Source organism: Mus pahari, chromosome 12 (genome assembly GCF_900095145.1).
Source record: "Mus pahari chromosome 12, PAHARI_EIJ_v1.1, whole genome shotgun sequence".
NCBI classification, from domain to species: domain Eukaryota; kingdom Metazoa; phylum Chordata; class Mammalia; order Rodentia; family Muridae; genus Mus; species Mus pahari.
Window position 1 is genome coordinate 88,569,769 of NC_034601.1, and position 20,918 is coordinate 88,590,686.

The window sequence follows — 20,918 nt, forward strand, 5'->3', positions numbered from 1 at the left end:
GCTTTGTGAAATTGAGTCACTGAATTCGGGAGTCTCTATGACAGAGCCCTGGTGGCTTTATAAGGACAAGAAGAGAGGCCATACAGGACTTGTCATTCCTGACAAGCTGAGATGTGGCCCAGGGACCCTGCTAGAGCCATACCATGACATATGGATCTTCTATTTCTAAGAGCATGAGTCAATATAATAAAAAAACACAACAAAACCCTTTTCTTTATAAAGCAGTCTGCTTTAGGCATTTCGTTATAGTAACTAAAAGCCAACTAACATATACCCTAGCGTAGTGTCTGGAGAATAAAAACCAATCAAACAACAATGAAAGTCTAATCTCATTTCACAATGTTAGCTATTACTAACAGTGGGTCAGACAGTAGAGATTGAAACCAAAATGGCAAAGTACCATGTAAGTCACAGAAGTTGGTAAGAATGAAGTCAAGGTCACTGCAAATCCTGTTTCTAATCTCCAGCAGTGTGAAGCTCACCTCCTACCTCCACCCAAAACATAGTCTAGAAAAATCAGCTCGGGAAGGCAGTGCCTGTGAGATTTCCTCATCCCTCTCAAATTCTGCCAATCAAAGGAGCCCTCCATACCTGTGGTAGAGCTTTTTATAGAGGTCAACGTTGCCTGCGCTCACATTCAGCTTCATAAAGCTCGTTGCCCCACTGTAGTCTGGTATCCCTTGGCTAGAATAAAAATTGTTCCTGGAAAAAAGACAGAAAATCTTACTGGAAATAATACTTCAGGCATATCAATTCACAGAGCATACTCTGTATCACAAAGACACCCTTTGATAATGGTTGCAATAAAAGGGACACATGAACATTCTAGAAAACAAAACCCAAGGCCAAATTCAGCCATGCTATCTGAAAACCATTGTCCAATCCAGAAACCTTGCAAGGTTAGAGTCTCCCATCGGCTGTGTTTCATACCCAGGATGAGCTAGGACAACAGGATGCTAAGGATGCCCAATTACACAATGTCTAATAAAATGTACTGATGTTAGTCTACCTGGTTATAAAATTTCCACTAGTTCTAGATATGGGGGTATCACTGTGTACCTAAAAACTCTGAGTCACACATGATATTTGTGTGTGTAGAGACCTGAAGTCAACACTGAGCATCTACCTCAGTTGCTCTCCACCTTATATTTATATTTTACAAAGTATTTGTTATTTTATGTGTCTGCTTGCGTATATATCCTACATGTGCCTATTGCTCTCAGAGGCCAGACAATGGAACTGGATCCTCTGGTACTGGAGTTACAGATGGTTGTGAGACCCTATGTGGGTGCTAGGGCCTGGCCTCAATTTCTCTGGAGGTGGAGCCAATGCTCTTACCTGCTGAACAATCTTCCTAGTCCCCTCTACCTTGTACTTTGAGCCTGGGTCTCTTATTGAACCTGGGCAGCATCAGTTCAGCTAGGCTGGCTATTCAGCAAGCCCAAAATGTCCTCCTGTCTCTGCATCCCCATTACGGATTTCAGCTTGCCTCCACAGCTAGCTTTTATGTGGGTGCTGGGGATCAATCTGAGGCTCACATGTTTTTGTGGCAAGCACTTTACCCACTAAGCCATCCCCCCCAACCCTATAAGGTGGCATTTTGAAGCGTCTCATTAGCTAAGATGCTGTCTTTCACACCATAGACCAAGTCACCTTTGAGAGCTGATGAATAGAATACCCTACTGTGCATAGGAACTCACAGTGACCCCATGGAAGAAAAATCCTCATTAAAACCACAGCTCTCTTCCCAGGCTTAGTCTAGATGTGGTTCATCTGCTGAGAGAACTCTGATGCAGCAGTGTTGAGATGTGACAGGAATTTTAAGTAACATTTGTATAGCAGCAACTCCACTCCTACAAAGGGATTAATTCTGTTCTAAGGGGTTGATTTTAAGTCTCTGGAGAACAACTGTTCCACAGATTCAGCCCCCTCAATCCTCTCTACCACATGTGCTCATCAGCTCTCCCATTTTTCTACCACGAGGTGAAAGAGTGCAAGGCCTTTACCAGAAGCCAGCATGTGATCTTTGATTTCCTCCAGAAGAGTGGGCTAAAATGAACCCCCATTCTCTATAAAGTACTCAGCCTCAAGTGTTTTGTTATAGCAGAAGACACTTTGCAATGCTGGAGCCCCTGGCCAGGAAGTGATGGCAGGAGATATTCCAATATTCCACCTCAGCCTTGTCCAAAGTCTCTGGTTGCTGCACATAGGAAGAAATTCTTTTTTCTCTTTCCTCTTTCCTCTTTCTTTCTTTCTTTCTTTCTTTCTTTCTTTCTTTCTTTCTTTCTTTCTTTCTTTCTTTCTTTCTTTCTTTCTTTCTTTTTCTATCTATCTATCTATCTATCTATCTATCTATCTATCTATCTATCTATCTATCTATCTATCTATCTATCTATCTATTTGAGAACACATTTCTCTGTGTAGCCCAGGCTTTTCTGGAACTCATTCTGTAAACCAGGCTGGCCTCAAAAATCAAAGATCCACCTGCCTCGGCCTCCTAGGTGCAAGGACTAAAGGTGTACACCACCATCACCCAGCAGAAAGGAATTCTTAAGTGTGACTCTGCTCAGGTCTCTTCCATGCCCAAAGTCTTCAGTGGCTCCCACGTACAGTGAACAGAACAAAGGCTCAGCTCATCTGACAGACTGTGACCTATTTTTCTTGTTTTACACCCTTTCTCCTGGCAACCCAGCACACCGTGGGCATTCCCAAGTAGCCAGGAAAGATGCAGGACAGGTGCAGTGAGGCAAGGTTGACAGTGCCAGGTGATGAGGTTGCCCTCTGCTTATAGGACCAGCTTTTGGAGGGTGACAAGTGTCTCCAGCATCCAGTCCCTAGCACATACAGAGAGCTGGAGAGAGAGTCTTTAAGTGTCATTATGATGGCTTTGTGTCCTCCTGAGCTGCCATACTCACTTGTATCCCATGTCTTTACATGCTGCTCTCCCGTAGCTCTCACTCCAATTATCCTGGCACACGGGATACCAGGCTTTCCTCTGAGATGAGTAAACCTGGAGGATGAAGTTTTGTCCATAGAGGCGAACTGTTCAAGGAGAAAGAGATGTTCCATGAGTTCTTAACTCTAAACCCATATCTTCAAATTGCTGCCCTACCCCAACACTGCCCATGCACACCATTACAGCTTCTTCCTAAGGCCCTGGCTGCACACAAAGGGGGACCATGAATCTCTGTTCCTCTGATTGAAAAGGAATTCCAAACAGATATTCAGACATAAATTCTTCACTATGGCCCACAGACTGTCAGTGACCATAGGAATGGAAACATGCCAGAGCCATAGTGGAAAGTCACTCAGCTGTCAATGGGAGCCAGGCTCTGATAGGAGCCACTATACGAATGAGCCTTGAAGGCATGACACATAGTGAAGGAAAACCACAGCTTAGGCAACCTCAAATACATGAAGTGTCTAGGCTAGAAAACCTAAGAAAGGGCTGGAGAGATGACTTGGGTCATTAAAAGAGCATATTGTAGAGGTCCCAAGTTCAGTTCCCAGCACCCATGTTGGGTAGTGTTGGGAGCAACCTAGAGATGTTGGGAGCAACCTTGTTTGAACGTTAACTGCCTTGTCAACAACCGTAAGTGCTTACTGGCACAAGGTCTTGGACTCTGTGGGAAAGTACTGCCCCCCCAGTAAAGAACAAATAGCTATAGATCTTGAGATCAGGTGCCTCACTATCCCCAGTTGAGAACAAACAGCTATAGATCTTGTGGACAGGTACCTAGCAACCCATTCTGTTCTGTTCCTCCTGCTGAACTTTTTACCTAGCCAATATCCTGCTTTGGGGAACAGGTGCCTTCCCCCAGAAACAAAGTGACCCCCCCCTCCACCTCCCTTACCCTATATCCTGCTTCTATGAATATATAACCTGTGTGGGAATAATAAAAATTTGCCAGCTTGATTATACCTCCTGACTTGCTGTCCATTCTTTGAGTTTCTAGTCCCCCCATTCTCTCTACAGGTGATCCTCAGGCCCTGTTCGACTGTCCTGAGGGTCAGGGCAGGGTATCTCAAGACAACCTGTTACTGCAACTTCAGGGAATCCAATGCCTACTTGTTCTGGCCTCCTGGGACAGTGCACTTGTGTGGCATACACACACTGAGAAATACACATACACATACTTTTCTAAATTTATTTTAAAATAAAATATTTATTTTAAAATAAAATATTTAAAGGGGGGGGAGATTAGTAATTTCTTGGGACCTGAGAAAGCCTAGTTTAAAGAAAAAAAGAATAAAACACAGAGCAACACAAAGTCCCTATCAAGCTTCAATTTTGAACAAGTTGATCTCACATCCAAATCCCATGCCCTGGCAAAAGACTCAGGTCCCTGACAAGTGTCTCAGCATTAGTACATCAGTTCATTAGTACATGAACTGATCATTTGCATTTTGCTTCAAAAAGCATGAGCTCTTCCATTTAAAGACTAACATACTTAGATGCAACTAGGCTCTTCCTTACTCAACTCTGGTCTCTAGAGAGATCTGCATATCCCAGCATTCAAAGGACTTGTCATCTGATAGACTTGAGAGAGTGGCCAACTCAGAGCAGACTCCTAGGTAGCTGGTGGGTCTCCCAGGAGGCAAGGAGTTTGCAAGAAGAATCTTCTAAACAGTACCATACCAAAGAGAGTTGGCTGTCAAAAGACAGGGCCATGTGACCAGGGAAAACAATAAGATCTGGTCAAGCCTTGGGTCACTTCTCACTTCCATCCTGGCCCTGACTCATTGGACAAATAGCCTGACACCTTAGAGTCCCCTCTCAGAGGGTGACCACTTTGGGGCCCAGCTGTCTTCTATGGCTTCAGGGATGAGTGAAGCCACAGAGCATGTGTGTTTCGTGGATATATAAAACTCTGCTACAAGCTGGGCAATAGGATGTCAGTCGGTACTCAAGAGAAACCACAAAGCCATGAAAAGCCATACAAAAATCCCAACCACATACTGCAAAAAGAACCAACTCAATCCAAAAGGTCTGCACTTCAAACAACATCCAGCACAGAACATTCTGGAAAAGTTAAGCTAAGTCAAAGATCTGAGACTGCTAGGGGACACAGAGGGAAAAGAACATGCAGGGAACTCTTGTTCCCTTAGGGCTTAGGGCAGGGCAATCAGGGTGTATGTACAGCTCCCAAGGAGATATTTTAAGAATTAGGATTTTTTCCCTAAGTCTTACAGAGCTATAAGTGATAACTCAAAATGTATGATTGTGGCGTCCAAGGTGATGGTTTGGTTAGTGTCCATCACAACACATCTCCACTACCAATTGAGCATGCTTGCCTCCTTCCCTTGAGCTGGGTCCCTTCTCCTATCTGTGGTGAGGACACTTAGGACGGGCTCTGTCAATGTCTTAGCACAGGGCTTTTGACCATAGTCACATCACAGCTCTTCAAGTTTTCTGACAGTTTTGAGAAAGGCTCGATAAAATGAATAAGGAACTGGTGGGTTCTGGTGTTCACTCATGCTCTACTCTTGGGAAGAAAGTGCCATGCACATCAGCACTCCCTCACCTGCCCCCCACCCTTTTAGCTTTTTGAGGCTGGGTTTCTCTGTGTAACAGCCTTGGCTGTACTGGAACCTGCTTTGTAGACCAGGCTACCAGGCTAACCTTGAACTCACAGAGATCAGTTCATCTCTCCCTCGTGAGTGCTGGGTCTAAAGGCATGCACAACCATGCCTAGTTTCCATGCACATTCTTAAACATGTCACATTTTAAAAAGCAGACATGAAGGAGGGGGTGAAAGTATGCTATTCCATTCTATATGGAGCACACACCATACCAGGTCATCTGCCCCTTTTATATGAAAACTACAAGCTGCACAAACCCAAACCTCAAACAAAAATGCCTTCCTAGCAGCTCCTGTTGTGCTAGTCCTACTGTCTACTCACAATCTAAGCATTGCATCCTGGGCATTGAAATCTAGCCCGCAGAAGATCATGAGTTGAGACCAGCCTGGGTAACTTAATGAGACCCTGCCTCAAAAAAAAAAAAAAAAAAAAAGTAGGGTATGCACGGGAATGCAGGGTAGTGGTAGAATGCCTGCCTTCCATGTGGTCCTGGTTTCCACCTAGTGTTGAAATAAAATGAAATGAAAATTTATTGCTCATATATAGACAAGAACAGAAACGGAGTGATATCTACTGCACATGACACCTTAGCCATTCTCAACGCAGGCACTGCCCTCTTTTCCTAAGACATTTGCTGTCACCCAAAGAAAGGGAAAGAGCTACCCTAAGCTGTGGGCACTGTACCTACCAAGCACACATCCAAGCTGAGGAACCAAGGGGCACAGAACAGGCATCAGTCCACTCAAGTGAAAACAGCCAGGCCTCTTGGGAATTTCTTTGAGACAAGACCAATGCTACAGAATCTATTTCACACAGGGCATGAAGGTGAGTATGCAGCAGAAAGCTGCCCCACCCAAAGTCAGCCCTGAATAAACAAAACCCACCTTGGACAACTAGGTCTGTAGGATTATTTTTTACCCCAAATTCCAAAAAGACTGGAGTCCACTTGGGTGGAGACAGCAAAGCTAGGGAGGTTCCTGTAGAGACTCGGTCAGCAATATGAACTTCCCATTTAGGAGAATGGCTCCTGGGTTGGGACACATCTGAATTTAACAGAAAGTCAGAGGGGAGCCATGGCTGGCCTCAGCCCCTGGGCATGGGCAGTGCTTGAGGAATGAGTTCTAAGAAAGGCACAAAAGCAGAACAGGACGGCTGTTGCAAGGCAGGAAGACAGCAGCTCACTGTCAGCTGCAGAGCCAGGGAAACACAGGGTCTACACCACCTCATCCCCACTTAAGCATGGAGCAGCCAGACAGCAGGCTTTGTCCACAGTGCCAGGATGACAAATGATTTAGCTTCAGACTCTGGAACATGATTAGCACAACCCTGCCCCTTAGGTGTCTTTCTTGGTTCCAGCCTCCTGACTGTGCTTGAAGTCAGCTTCAAAAATTAACAGCACAAGAAAGACAAATCCATTCAAGAAGACTCAGTGAGTTAAGAAGCATGCCATCAAGCTGAATTTGATCTTCCACAATCCTTATGGTGAAAGGTGAGACCCAATTTCCATAAGCTGTCCTCCACCTCCACTCGTGCATCACGGCATCCTGCCATACACATAGTAAGTAAATATATATTTTAATTTTAAAAGTACAAAATTAAAACTTCTTCAAAGGGATATCACCTTGTGCCTGTTTTTTTAACAGAATGGCTGTCATTGAAATTTTGAACATAACTAGTGCTGGTGAGGGTAAAGAGAGAAGAGAGCCTCTGAAATTGGCAATAGGATTATAATGTGACTAGCCAGTGATGAAAAACAATATGGAGGCTCCTTGAAACCACTAGGACAGAATTATCACATGAACAAGCAATCCAACTTCTAGAAAGGAACCTAAGAATCCATCAGCTGGTGCATGGATGAAGAAATGTGGTACATGCACACAATGGGCTAGGATTCGTTATAAAAAGAATTGAACCCTGCCACTTGTGACAGTACAGACAACCTTGAAGAACTCTGCACTAAGTCAGTTCAGAAAGGCAAGCACCACAAAGACATGGGATCCAGAAGTCATATTCACTGCAGCTGAGATCAGAGTAATGCTCACCAGGAGCTGTAAGGGAGTGGTTGGGGACAGCTTGTCAAAACACACAAAGTATTAATTACACAGGAAGAATGAGTTCAAGAGATCTATAGTACAAGATGGTGATAAGTATAAACAGCACACTGTCCATCCAAAGACAGACCACACAAGCCCTCCATAAATGTAAGAGCTCAGGGGATATATGTTAAACAGTGTGACTGCCCCATCCGTGGGGGTACATGTATAGAGAGACATCACACTATACCAAACAAACGTAACACAGCTTAGCTTGTCAGTTATTTAAAGAAAAAAGCAAATATACTTGTTCATCGCTGTCACGGTGGACACAATCTTAAAGGCACTCATTTAAAAACCAACATGGTGCACCCTAACTTATTTTCAACAGTTTGCTTGTTTTAACTGTCATCCAGCAGCAGTTGGGAACATGTGTGTTTGAGTTACTGAGTCCATGCCAGTTTTGTCCCCTGCTCCCATCCCTGTGTGTGCTGCAGGGCCAAAACCATAATCCTGAGCACCGTTCCTGGCTGTCCCCAGTTGCCACTTTGTGGCAGACATTTAGAACCCAGTGCTTCCAGGGCCAGGTCCAACTCACCACACCGGTTCTCATCTTCTCCGTTGGGACAGTGTGATACCCCGTCACACCAGAGAGAGGAGCTGATGCATGTGCCTGAAGACCCACACTCCATCTCAGATGTAGAGCACTTGCTGTCCCCTGGCATTGGGAGAAAGGGAGGAAAACTCATCAGGCTGAGCATCCAAGGAACTGCAGAGCCCTTAGGAGTCTTGTCATTCACCCTCAAGTCCAGTGAACAGGAGAAACCACCTCCTCATAAGGAAGGGACATGCCATTGCCATGTGTAGTGGTTTGAATAAGCTTGGCTCATGGGAAATGGCACTATTAGGAGGTGTGGCCTTGTTGGAGGAAATGAACAGAAGCTCAGCAGGGTACAACATTATTGCTACTTGGATGAGAGAACTAGTTTAAGATTCCCACAAGCCACAGATTTGGGGAAGCAAGAATGCATACACTGTTTATACAACAATAGGTGCATGGAGAAAAGGGAGGAAAGGGCAGCTTTGCCCTCAATGGGAACCAAATTGGGAGGCATCAGGTGGCTCCTCCAGCCTGGGGAGAAGGGTCACAGTCACAGCCATGCACACAGTGGCAGGCAGCATCCAGCCCCAAACTTACAGAACCTCCAAAGCAAGACAGCAGCCACAGCAGTACCGGTGAGGACAGTGCCCAGGGCGAGGGCTACACACAGCGATTTCTTAGACTCTGCGGAAGAGAGGGATGCCCAGGTCAGTGCTGTAGGAAGATGGTCCTTCTGCCATGCTTAGAGTCGTTTGAGTTGAAAATATCATATGTCAGGCTGGGCATGATTACATATGCCTGCCTATAACCCCAGTACTCAGGAGGTGAGGACAAGGGCAAGAGATTAAGGCCAGCCTGGAATGCAACAAAGAGGAGGAGGAGAAGCAGGATGGAGAGGATCTCAGAAGTCCAAGGTTCACTTGCTACACATAGCAACCAGACCAGCTTAACTTGGGCACCTTTAAACTTGCTTAGAACTCTTGCATTACCTAAGGCTGGGGAAACCACCCAGTTAGACACCTATTCATAATAAGGTGCTGGATTCTGCGTGTTCCTCATGGAATACCACACTGAGCCTAAGAAGCAAAATGATTTTATGAGCACACATTCACATAGTCATGCAGCCAGAAGTCCTAGCTTAGCTATGGTGTGTGGGTCCATTTAGTTGCCACATTAGGGAAGAAAAGGCGCCGATTTATTCATTTGCTTTTGTGCTGCTAAGGATCAAACCCAGTGTCTCACTCATGCTAGGCAAGTGTTCTACCACTGAGTTACACAACCACCCTATGAAACAGTATTGCCACACACATGCAGATGTTAGCTTGAACGTTAAGGGCACCACTTGGGAGTCTCGATGCTTCTGCAGCATGAAAATACGTGCTTGGGGAAATGGAAGCTGAAGCTCCAATTTGAAATGAAATCCAACAACACTAAGCCCTTAAAACGTCAGGATACCTCAGAAAGGGTTTGAAAATGGGCCAATGCTCACATTAAAAAAAAAAAAAAGACAGCTCAAAGAGTAGAGCTGCCTGGTTTCAGCAACTGCAAGTATGAATCATATAATACTATCCCCCAACACATCATGGGGCTGCCAGGGGTCTCCAGGTAAAGCACCTATCCTTCCCCCGGTAACTTTGAGCTTTTCCTCCTGGCCACTTTGTTCCCAGAAATAACCGCTCCAATACAAATTATTTATGAATAAATGCTTAGGCCATAAGCTTTGTCTTGCTCCCCAACTAGCTCATAACTCAATTAACTTACTGATTCTATTCTATGTCTTCCACATGGTAAGTTACCTCTCCTCAGGTTTATACAGCGTCTCCTCCAGAATTAAAGGCAAATCTCCCCCATCTGACTATTTCCCAGAATTCCTCTCTCTCTCTCCCTACCAGATGTCCCACCTTCTAGTTCTTGCTACAGCTCATTGGTCATCAGATTTTTTATTGACAGGTGATGCTTAAGAGATTCTCTCTACATCCCATAGCTGCTGAAAGAACACTGTGGTATTTGACAGCCACTAACCACTTACTGCTATTGACACTTTCAGTAATTACAGTTAAGTGGAATTAAACTAAAGTTTATAAATTGAATCACTCAGCCTGCCACAGGGGCATTTACAAGTCTGTTTGGCAGATAAAGACACTGACTGCCAAGTCTGATGACCTAAGTTTGGTGCCCAGAACCTACATGGTAGAAGGACAGTGCTGAATCCAACAGACTACTCTAAGCTCTACACACTCTGTGGTACACAAATAAATAAATGTTTAAAATGGGCAAACAAAAAAAAAAAAACAAAGAAGGAACTCTTGGTTTGGAGATATGGCTCAGTAGTTAAGTTTCTCTTGCAGAAGTCACACATACTTGGTGACTCACAACTGACCTTGGCTCCAGTTTCAAGGGGTCCAATGCCCTCTGCTGGCCTCTGTGGGTACTACATGCACTTGGCGCACATGTGCAAGCACTCATAAAGAAGAATAAAAATTCAGCTAAGAATAAACTAATTTAGAGAATTATTTCCAATAGCTACCTGATTTCTTCCATCCATAGCAAACAGGGGTAGCACTTCTGGACAGTGGTTTAAGCCAAAAGTAACATCAAGGTTTAAAGAAAGAGCCAGATGTCAGAGAAAGGGCCCTGAGGAGTCTGAAATTTGGCCTCTTCACAGTGAAGAGCTGGTCACTACAAGCAACTCCCTCTCCAGGTGAAGTTCCAGCCTCACAGGGGAGTAAGGAGTGGGGTTCCTGGAGCTTTCCTTGGAAGAAAGGCTGAGAGCTAGAATACAGAGCAAGGAAATATCATTAAAATGGATACTCCCGGGCTAAAAAGAGCCTTTGGGCCTGGGGACCCCAGCTGCAGTGCCACTGTGCCTCCAGAAGTTGGGAAAGCAGGCTCAGGTTGGGCTCTGGAGCCAAAAGACCCAAACTGGCCTGCTTAGGACTGAAAGACTTGCTTTCACCTGATTCCTACATCCTGCTAATGGTATTTAAAAAATGACTGGGTGTCGGTTCTCTTCCCCATCAACAGGGATTGTTCTCCTATGGCAAAGTGGGCAACCTGAACTCTCAGCAGCCTCACAGAAGAGGCCTGGGTCTGTAAACCTCACAAGGCAGCGATTTTATCAAAACGCAGTGAGGGGTGACAGTGCCTTCAGGCACCAGGGTGGAGCCACCAAGAAACCCACAAGAGAAATTCCTTATGGCTCACCTGATGAACTACCGAGCACATTTTCCTCTTTGGGCAACTTATCTGCATGCCATTGTATCTGAGATAAAATAACTCGCTTAAAGCTGCCCATGTGGCTCGGTGGTAAACATTTGCCTAGCATGTTCAGGAACCTAGCTCAGCAGGAAAAAAACAAACACTGAATCAGTAACTTGGCTGGTGAGTAAGAGAGATTAAATCAAGTGTCCTTCACCTCTTGTTGGGGCATGTGCAGAGTCACAGTCTGGCTGGTTCGCTCAGGACCACGTGTGCAGCAAGAAACCCCCATTTCACCTCTGAACAGGCATTTGTCACCAGCTACGGTCTGCACAGCATAGACTTGCAAGGTTCAGTCTTGTGCCATTGTTCATTTATATCCATCCTTCCCAGCAGAGCCTGTTGACTCAGCCCTATGGCATCTCTGCATCACAGGAGTGTTGACTTTGATCTTCAAAGGCTCTTGCAGGTGCATGCACTGCCACTCGAATGGGTAAGTTCCATGACAGTTGTTAAAGCAAACAGATAAACCCAAAGCAGAGTGTCCTTAAACTTCTGACGTCTAAACTTGTGCTACCAACATAATGCAGGACACAGGTTCAGAGCTTAATGTCATCCTGGCAAAAATGTAGAGTTTTTGATGCCTTAATAGCAATAACATGTTCTTTTTTTTTTCTTTTTCATTTTTCTGTGTGTGTGTGTGTGTGTGTGTGTGTGTGTGTGTGTGTGTTTGTATACACCCCAGAGACCAGAAGATAACATTGGATTCCCTCCAGTTGAAGTTATAGAGGAACTCAGGTGCTCTGTGAGAACAGCTAATGCTCTTTACTACAGAGTTACCCAGTACCGTGATTTTTAAAAACATTGTCAAAGTGAGTGCAAAAAATAATAAAATAAAATTACTAAAATACTTTCCGGTTCAAGGGACATGGGTGTCAGTCTATACTTCTTGTAGGCTAACGGTGGGAAGCCCAAGACTGTAGTCTGAATGGAAAGCTCTCAGACAGTGATTTTACAATGCAGGTTTATAATGGAAAATCGCACCTCAGTGTTTATCCTCCCTATTTACAGGCAATTGACAGAAAACTAACATGTCCCACCCCCCATCTGTCACTTCCTGATTACTCTCTGGGAATGCAAAAGTATTCAGTAGGGTACACTGGGCCGCTTCTGCCTTCTGGGCTGACCACTGAGGGCAGGGCAGTCTTTTTGGAGGTGCAGCCTTACATGGGGCTCTTTGGCTTCTGATAACTAACAGTTCCTTGCCCTGGCTTTCTTCTAGCCAGCACGGTGAAGAAAGGCCAGGTCTTCTGCACCTCAGCTGGGCTAAGACGAAACAGTTCATGCAGACAGGAAAGAGAGCAAGTGACAGAGGTGGAGCAGAGCAAAGGACAGAAGAGCCACTCAGAAGTAGAGAGGGACAGCATGAAAGCCAGGGATGTCCAAGTGGGACAAACAGATTCCTGAGGCCTAAGGCCTATGACCTGACTACTGATGAAGTATAAGTGGCCCACAGGATTCACTTTTGTATCAACCTTGAACTATACATGAAATACACAGGCAGGTGCTCATATCATAAATCAGAAACCCTCTGCTAGAAAGCTGGTGTGGAGCTGGAGAGATAGCCTTCAGTTAGGAACATCTACTGCTCTTCCAGAGGATCCAAATTTGGTTCCCAGCATTTGTGTTGAGTGTTTAAATCACGGACAATACCTTGGACTTCAGCTCCAGAGGACCCAACATCTGGCCTCCATAGGCACTGGCACATATGTAACATACACATGCTCTCACACACAGTTCGTAAAAATAAATATAAAAAGTAGCTTATCAATATTGTCACTGGTGTCCTTGACACCAGAGAGACAACACTAAGAACAGCCAGAATTAAAAGGTAAAGGGACACAGAGGTAAGAAATCTGGATTGTGAGAGTAATCATTGAATGAAAGGGCCACAGGAGAGGGTAAAGAGATTCGGCTTTCATATTCAACCTTCAACACTGTTCTGGGGCTATAAGGGGGTTAAGGGGCCATGGGGAAGACATGATACATCCAAGGCTGGGAGAGTATTTGTGCCATGGAGAGACAGTCTGGCTCCTCTAGAAAGTATATGGGCAGGCCCTGGAAGGGAAGAAATCCCCCTTGTGGGGAAGACCCTTCTTCTAGGGCAAGTACTGGCAGAGGTGAGAGCTTCAACAGCTCTGGCTAGTCACAGGAGGTATCTTAACCCTAAGCCCTCTGTGTTCTGAGCATATCAATAACATATAAGACAGTTCACTCCCAACCTTGAGTGCTTATTGTTGATTCAAGACGACACATCCATAAGCACAGAGGCAAGAAGGGACTGAGAAACCATGCCCTAACAGTCCAGCTGAGCTGGGCAAGCACACAGTGGTGCTGCACCAAAGACCAAGGGGAGAGGAAGGTCTCTCCCTGCCAAAGAGAGGTGAGGCAGCGCCCATGGCTCTGACCAGCCAAAGTGGGAGGCAGGTAGGAAAAGATTGGCCCTGTTGGCAGTGCAGTGTTATTGACAAGGTAGGAGAAGAGACCACAAGAGAAGGCAGATCCAGAAACTGTAGTCCCTTGTGATACAATGCTCAAGAGTCTTACTTGAGGTGCACAGTGTTCCTGAGGATTTGGGATGTGTGTGGATGACGGATGTTGAGGTTTGCGTTGTAATCCTCGGAGCATACTGGGGCACTGGATGTGGGTAGCACTGGGCTGGATACAAGTTGTAGCCATTGGGAGCCACTGGTGGCCTCGGAGGACAGATGTGCTCAGACAGATACCCATGGTTCTCATAGCAAGGTCCGATTCCTGGGGGAGACCCCTAAACAATGGTAAAGGAGATAAATCAGTTACATCTCTCACTCACTCTAAAGGTTTGGAAAGTTATCATTCACAGAAAACAGGGAGAGAGTCAGCAGATTACCAACCACTCTGTCATCAGGGTTAGGGTGTGTGCTGTGTAAATGTAAAAAGGACAGGATCCACTGCTCAAGTATCAATCCTTTCATGCAGTCCATTCACATGATCTTCCCCAGGCTGCACTCCTAGAATAACCTAGCAGTTGTCAGGGTTTCACAGCTTGGCACTGTGATTTCCACTCTCCCCACTCTCAGTAGCTGGGCCTCTCCCAGAGGCCCCGGTTAACCTATGCATGCCTAATGGCTCTTACCCCAAACCTCTCCAGCTCTCTTTCTGTCCAGGTTCTCTCACAGGCCTCAGGAATGACAGAGAAATCATCTTCGGGAAGCAGATATCCTCAGCAGGGGCCCCGGGATGTTCAGACTTTTAAAAACTAATTTATTTACTGTGTGTGTTGCATGTGTGTGAAAGCAGAGATCAGAGGACAACCTCAATCAGTTGTCTCCTTCCACCCTGTGGCCACAAAGATTGAATGCAGGTCATCTCTTACCTTATAGAGCTGTCTTGCTGACCTAAAGGTTGAAAATGTTAAGGCAATACAAACACTCCAGGGTTAATAATCTGTGCTTAATAACTCACTAGCACTGTCTTTCAAAAGTCCAAAAATTATAACTTGAAACCTCAGGGTGGGACAGTGAAAGCTATCCCCATCTTAACAGAGCACTCCAGATTGAGAAACCAGGTGAGTGTCTGGCCCAAAACCAAACCATCTAAGAATGTTTTCCTCTCTCCAGCAGGAAAGACCAAGATACACCTAGCACTTTGTCCTGGATGATGCTCTTAAAATTATAAAAGGATCCAGTAAAAAAACAATAATAAGTAGCAGAGACTCATGAAATGGAACACTGGCATATATTTTACAGAACCTAGGGAAATACTCTTATTAGCCAGTAAGTATTCATAAATGTGGAAAGTGTACAGTGACCTGGTCAGGCTTTAGGATGACAGAGACAACTGCTTTTATTGCCCTAAGGAGAGGGCTTCCAGCAGGAATAGACTACCCAGTGCCTCATTCAGATGTGGCTGGTCCCCAGTTGTTGATAGACACTGACAGCTCTGTCACAGACTCTCTTCCCTAAACTGATGCTCTCTGCCTCTCCTGTATACACACCTGCTGCCCTTGAAGGAGGAAGGAAGTAAATACAGTGTACCAGTCCCAGCTTATGCCCAGCAGTGGTAGCTTCCCTCCCTGTCTCAGCCTTTCCAACATAACTGGTGGTTTGAGTAAGAATGTCCCCATAGGCTCATATATTTAAATACTTAGTCACTAGGGAGTGGACCTCTTTAAAAAGCCCATGGTTCCTATAGAACTTTCAGGTACTGCTCCAGAAACTGCCTATGTGCTACCATAGCCCCTACCAAGATGACAGACTAAACCTCTGAACCTGATAAGAGTTGCCTTAGTCACAGTGTCTCTTCACAGCAACAGAACAGTGACTAATACAAACACCTTGAACAATGTCCAAAGGGCTACCTGCTCCCACACACTGTTCTGAAAATTACTGATCGACACCTGTGGAAGATACCAGAGGGACAAAGGAACAAGGAAAAGGCCAGAGACGTAAGAATTAACCACTTACTGAGTTCAATGCCATTCTGCCTGTGTCAGCAGCATGAGGAGGTCAGTATGATGCTTCCTCCAGGTGACCTGAAGGAAGAAACACACACAGTAATATTTAATGTAGTTTAGCTTTAGAAGACTCTGGGTGAAAGTCACATTGTACCACAGCAAGCTGCAGTTATGCCCCTGGCCTTCAGCCTTCACTTCACCCATGTCTTCATTACCTGGGTCATTGCATATGGAGTGTTTATGTCATGCAACCTAATGTCCTCCTCTGGGGTACAGAGAAACTCATGAGTGAGCCTGGGGTACAATTTGAACTACTGTGGCCAGGAGAGCCTGCCTAACCTTGAAGTAATGGGGACAGGCAGAGAACCCTGCCTACAGAGGAGCACCCAGGGTTGAGCCTGGGACTCCAAGCCCTTCCACACTTATATGGTTTAGTGTTGGCTACTCTCAGTTACATTCACCAAGAGGAAGATTTGTGGGAGAAAACCACAGAAGACTCACCATCTTGCTCCATAGAGGGCATCAGCAAGCCTGGAAGGCAAACACCGTCTGCCTGTACCCTTTCCCAAAAGCATTCTTAGACAAATATCTGAACCAGCCTGACAACTCAGCTTCATCTCTTCAAAGTGGATATCACTGTTGACACATTTAAGATGAGGTTCATTGCAAATGTACACAGAAGGGGGTTTTCAGAGAATGAACAGTAGAGGAGCAACTGACAGGGGCAGACCCGGCCTCCTTTCAGGTGTGTCCATGCAGACAACTGCATGGAACTGGTGGCCCACAACTGAACACCAGAGACAGGCTGCATTTGACTCTTCTACATAAGCCTCACAGGATTACCCAAGCTTTAGTAAATAATGTGTCCTTATGACACATTGTTATGGTTCGAATGTGAAACAGCACCCAAGATAGTTTGTGGTGCTTGGGGAAGGCATAGAACCTTTTGGATGTAGATCTGCAGGCCAGCTTTACTCCAAGGCTCTGCTACTGGATAGAGGTACTGCTTCCTGATGTAGTAGGATGTCAACAAGTCACTTCATACTCCCACTACTGCAGAAAAGAGCTGGTCCTGGTAGACCAACTCGATGATTTGTAGTTATGAAAAGAAGTCCTTGGATCATTGCATATGTAGCCATGTGTGAAATGTCAGCAACAACCAGAGATGCCATCAGCATAAAGTTCCTTTCTTAAGTGAGCCATCTTTCCCATCATTGTCCTCTAGTGACAGCCTCATCAAGCTTCTGAATCTCTGTGCACTCCCACGTGACATCTAGTTTAATGAAACCTTGAAGAATCAGTTTGCTAAGAATCTCAACTTCAATACCTGATCAGATTCTCAGTCCTCTACCATTCTCAAAGAATACCTGGTAAGTCTGGCCTGCCTTCAGGAGGAACTCTGTCAAGTCAGGCTAGCCAGATCCCTCCCACCCATCTCATTTCTTAATGATTTTCTATTTGCAGACACTCTGCTCCATGGTTGTAAGTTCCCATTCTCTCTTGCTCCATTGAGAATCCAAGCAGTTTCTTTACCACTGCCTCCCTGCCTGGTCCATCCATCTGCTGAGGTGTTCCTGAATCCATTAGTCCTCACCTTGCTTTAATGGGGGTTGTTGCATTATTTTTTTCATTGATACCCTCTCTATAAGGACTTTGGTTCACTCCTCCATGCTGGACATGAAACGAACCAAGAATATTCTAAGAAACCATTCTGGGGAGTCATCTATTCAGATAATATACCCAAGAGGGCTGGAAGGAGTCCAGAAGCCAGGATAAGCCCTCTTCATCTATAAAAATCAGACACTCTAGTGCTGAGGAGATGATCAGTGGGCAAAGTGCTTGCTACGCAAGCATGGCAACCTGAGTTTGAATCCCAGATCCCCTTAAAAGTTTAGACATGGAAGTGCCCACTTGCAATCCTAGTGCTAGGGAGGCAGAGCCAGGAGGAACCCTAACACATTCATGGATACTCTTCGCCATTCAGTAAACTCCTGGCTCAGTAAAATACCCTTAATACTCTTAAAGCTCAGTGTCTCTGAAGGGAGCAGAAGAGGCCACCTGCTCATCTCCTAAGCAAAGCTAGGATCATTAAACTCAAGAAGCCCCCCAAACCAACAACCTTCAATGAAGAAAGATGGTTATAGCTTTGAACATTGAACAGATCACAGTAAAAATGCACCAAGTCTTTCATTTCTTCTGTTGTAGATCAAACAAACAGAAGAACCAAGTCATACTGAGAGATTCTAGGTTTTTCTAATATTAAAGTCAACAGCTTTCTGGGTATGAGAATGAAACTGAGTACCATACAGTGAGAGGAATCACCATTTAAAATGTATGGGAAACACCTAAACCTCTTAAAATGATGCAATTGCCACCTACTGGTGTGTCTTCTCTATGACCACCTTGCAAATAATGGACTCTAAGCCTGGACATCTACCTGGTGCCTCCTGACTAAGCAGGGCTGGCCAGGCCCTGTCTAGTATCCTTCCAGAAGAGCCCAGCTGCACTGGCTCTCACTCCTGTGAGTTCTTTCTAGCTTGTTGATCTGGCTCACCAATTACAGGCTTGGTTGAAGTTTCAGGAAATGAAAATCTGATCCACTGGCAGTCTTCCCAGCTTGGGAGCCCTCTGAAAGGAGCAATGACTAGGTGTGTGAAATTCATGCAAGGAGGAAGCCAGGAGCATAGCCGTGAATTGTCAAGGGAAAGCCATCAGAAGCAGAAGCCAGCAGAGACTCTTAATCTTGTCCAGGGATCCCATGACTCACAAAACATAGAAGCCAGAAATAAAAGGGGGACCCATCTCAGCTACCATGAACTTGAGAAGAGAAGGAGAGGCAGCCTAAACTCCCCCCACCACCACCACCCCAAAAAAAAGAAAGAAAGAAAGAAAGAAAGAAAGAAAGAAAGAAAGAAAGAAAGAAAGAGAGAAAGAAAGAAAGAGAGAAGGAAAGGAAGGAAGGAAGGAAGGAAGGAAGGAAGGAAGAAAGAAAGAAAGAAAGAAAGAAAGAAAGAAAGAAAGAAAGAAAGAAAGAAAGAAAGAAAGAANAGGAAGGAAGAAAGAAAGAAAGAAAGAAAGAAAGAAAGAAAGAAAGAAAGAAAGAAAGAAAGAAAGAAAGAAAGAAAGAAAGAGAAAGAAAGGAAGGTAGAAGAAATGCCCACACTAGGTAGGATCAGAAAAGGTGTCAAAAAGAGCGAGGGAGTCACATTCGATCCTGGTCATCTTCTAAACAAGGATTTTCCATGGTCACATGCAGCTCTGACTCCTCCGTGTTGACTTCTGAAAGGGGCAAGACATAACCAGACAAGAGAGCTACCCTGTCATTTAAAGAAACCTGATACTTACCTTTGACACTGGAAAGCCAGACAGTAAGGAAGCACTTTGGGTAACTGTCCTTTAAAGGTCAAGAAAGCAAATGAGGACAAGCTTCCTAAGGGCCCCTGGATGGCAGCCTCATCCACTCCATCTCAAAGAAACACAGCACCCTGGTGCTGTCTCGTATGAGCTCATGAATCACCTGTCCAGCTGTCACGCAATGAGACAACACTGTGGAGTCCAGTCCCATCCCATGATGTAAAAAACTCTTTCCCAAACAAAAACTGCCCTGTAGTCCTTTCCTCTGAAAATGATGACAAGTTCATTGATACTTTCATTGAAGAGTGTGGAATAACCCCAATAACTGAAGTCCACAAATGTCATCACACACCACCTCACATGTGCTGGCTCCCTCCCAAGACCCCTAGAGTGCCAGGTACTGTTCAAGATGCTAGAAGTGGGAGGGGACCCCAGAATTTTCCTTCCACCTCTGTCACCACACTTCAACCATCACCAGACACTGTGTAACCAATAAATACACAGAAGAGAACCATGACTCAAGTCATGTTATAAGATACTCTCTCTTCTTAAGGGCACAATGCACTGTTAGGAGAAAGCTAGTCAACAGTAGTATAGGGTAGAGGTATGAGACATTCAGCATAGACAAGTACTGGACATGGGGATAGGAAGGAGTTATTTAAAGGAAGAAATTATTTAAAGAGCGACACTTGTACTATCAGACTATAGAAACAGTGAACCTGGAAGAATTAAGAGTTCCTCATGGGCAGGCACAGTGGTGCACAACTGTTAGTCAGGGCTCTCTAGAGTCACAGAATTTATGGGCTATCTCTAATTAAGGGAATTATTGGAATAATTTACAGTCTGCAGTCTGACTAACCCAACAATGGGCAGCTGTGAAAGGGGAGTCTAAGAGTCTAGCAGTCACACAAGACTAGGTGTTTCAGCTGGTCTTCTGTATAAACTGGAATCCTGAAGAAGTAGGTTCCAATAGATGTACTGGCAAGTAAGTGCAAGCAGGCAAAAGAAGAATGAACCCTTCCATTTTCCATTGTCCTTATGTAGGCCTCCAGCAGAAGGTATGGCCCAGATTAAAGATATATACCACCACTTTGGAACTTGCTCTGTCCCAGGCTGGCCTTGAAGTCAGAGATCTGCTTGCCTCTGTCTCCTGGGATTAAAGCCTGGGCCTGGAAAGCGTGTGTCATCCCATGCCAAGATCCAGGTCAGAAGCCTGTGTTTTCCAGCCTGAGGATCTGGATCACAGGTGTGCCCTCCATTTATGGATTGTAGTTCATTCCAGATGTAGTCAAGTTAACAACCAGGAGTAGCCAGCACAATGACTTTAGTCTGCTCTTTGTTATGACTTGTCGCTTTAGCTAGTATATTGAAGATGGGTGGCTGGGCCTGGCTTGATGGTAGTGCCAGCTCCCAAAAACTAGGGGGAGAGAAAGAAAGTGAATCAAAACACCTCAGCAAAGTCAGGCCCTCGTCATCTGCATTTCTTTTTCTGTGAATGCCTCCTTGTCCCAAGGAGATTACATGCTTCATGCTTTTTAGGGTGGAAATTAAGTCTGTTTGTTTTGTTTTTAATCAAGCTTTGTACCATACCAAAATCTCTCTCTCTCTCTCTCTCTCTCTCTCTCTCTCTCTCTCTCTCTCTCTCTCTCTCTCT

The 20,918-nt window shown here is 45.1% G+C and overlaps 1 protein-coding gene across 3 annotated transcripts in view; it reads right to left on the reverse strand.

The window, feature by feature from the left end:
- Positions 1–20,918, reverse strand: part of Tmprss2 (transmembrane serine protease 2) — a 38,065-nt gene that overhangs the window by 10,952 nt on the left and 6,195 nt on the right. For 2 of the 3 annotated variants that reach the window (XM_021209684.1, XM_029544782.1), the window contains exons 2-7: positions 15,921–15,988; positions 14,023–14,242; positions 8,815–8,901; positions 8,215–8,334; positions 2,916–3,042; positions 592–702 (exon numbers count right to left, since the gene is read on the reverse strand). In XM_021209684.1, the coding sequence (XP_021065343.1) occupies positions 592–702; positions 2,916–3,042; positions 8,215–8,334; positions 8,815–8,901; positions 14,023–14,242; positions 15,921–15,935 (680 nt within the window). In that variant the 5' untranslated portion in view covers positions 15,936–15,988. Of the gene's footprint in view, positions 1–591; positions 703–2,915; positions 3,043–8,214; positions 8,335–8,814; positions 8,902–14,022; positions 14,243–15,920; positions 15,989–16,411; positions 16,688–20,918 lie in introns of those variants that run through there. The other variant, XM_029544781.1, reaches the window with a different exon arrangement.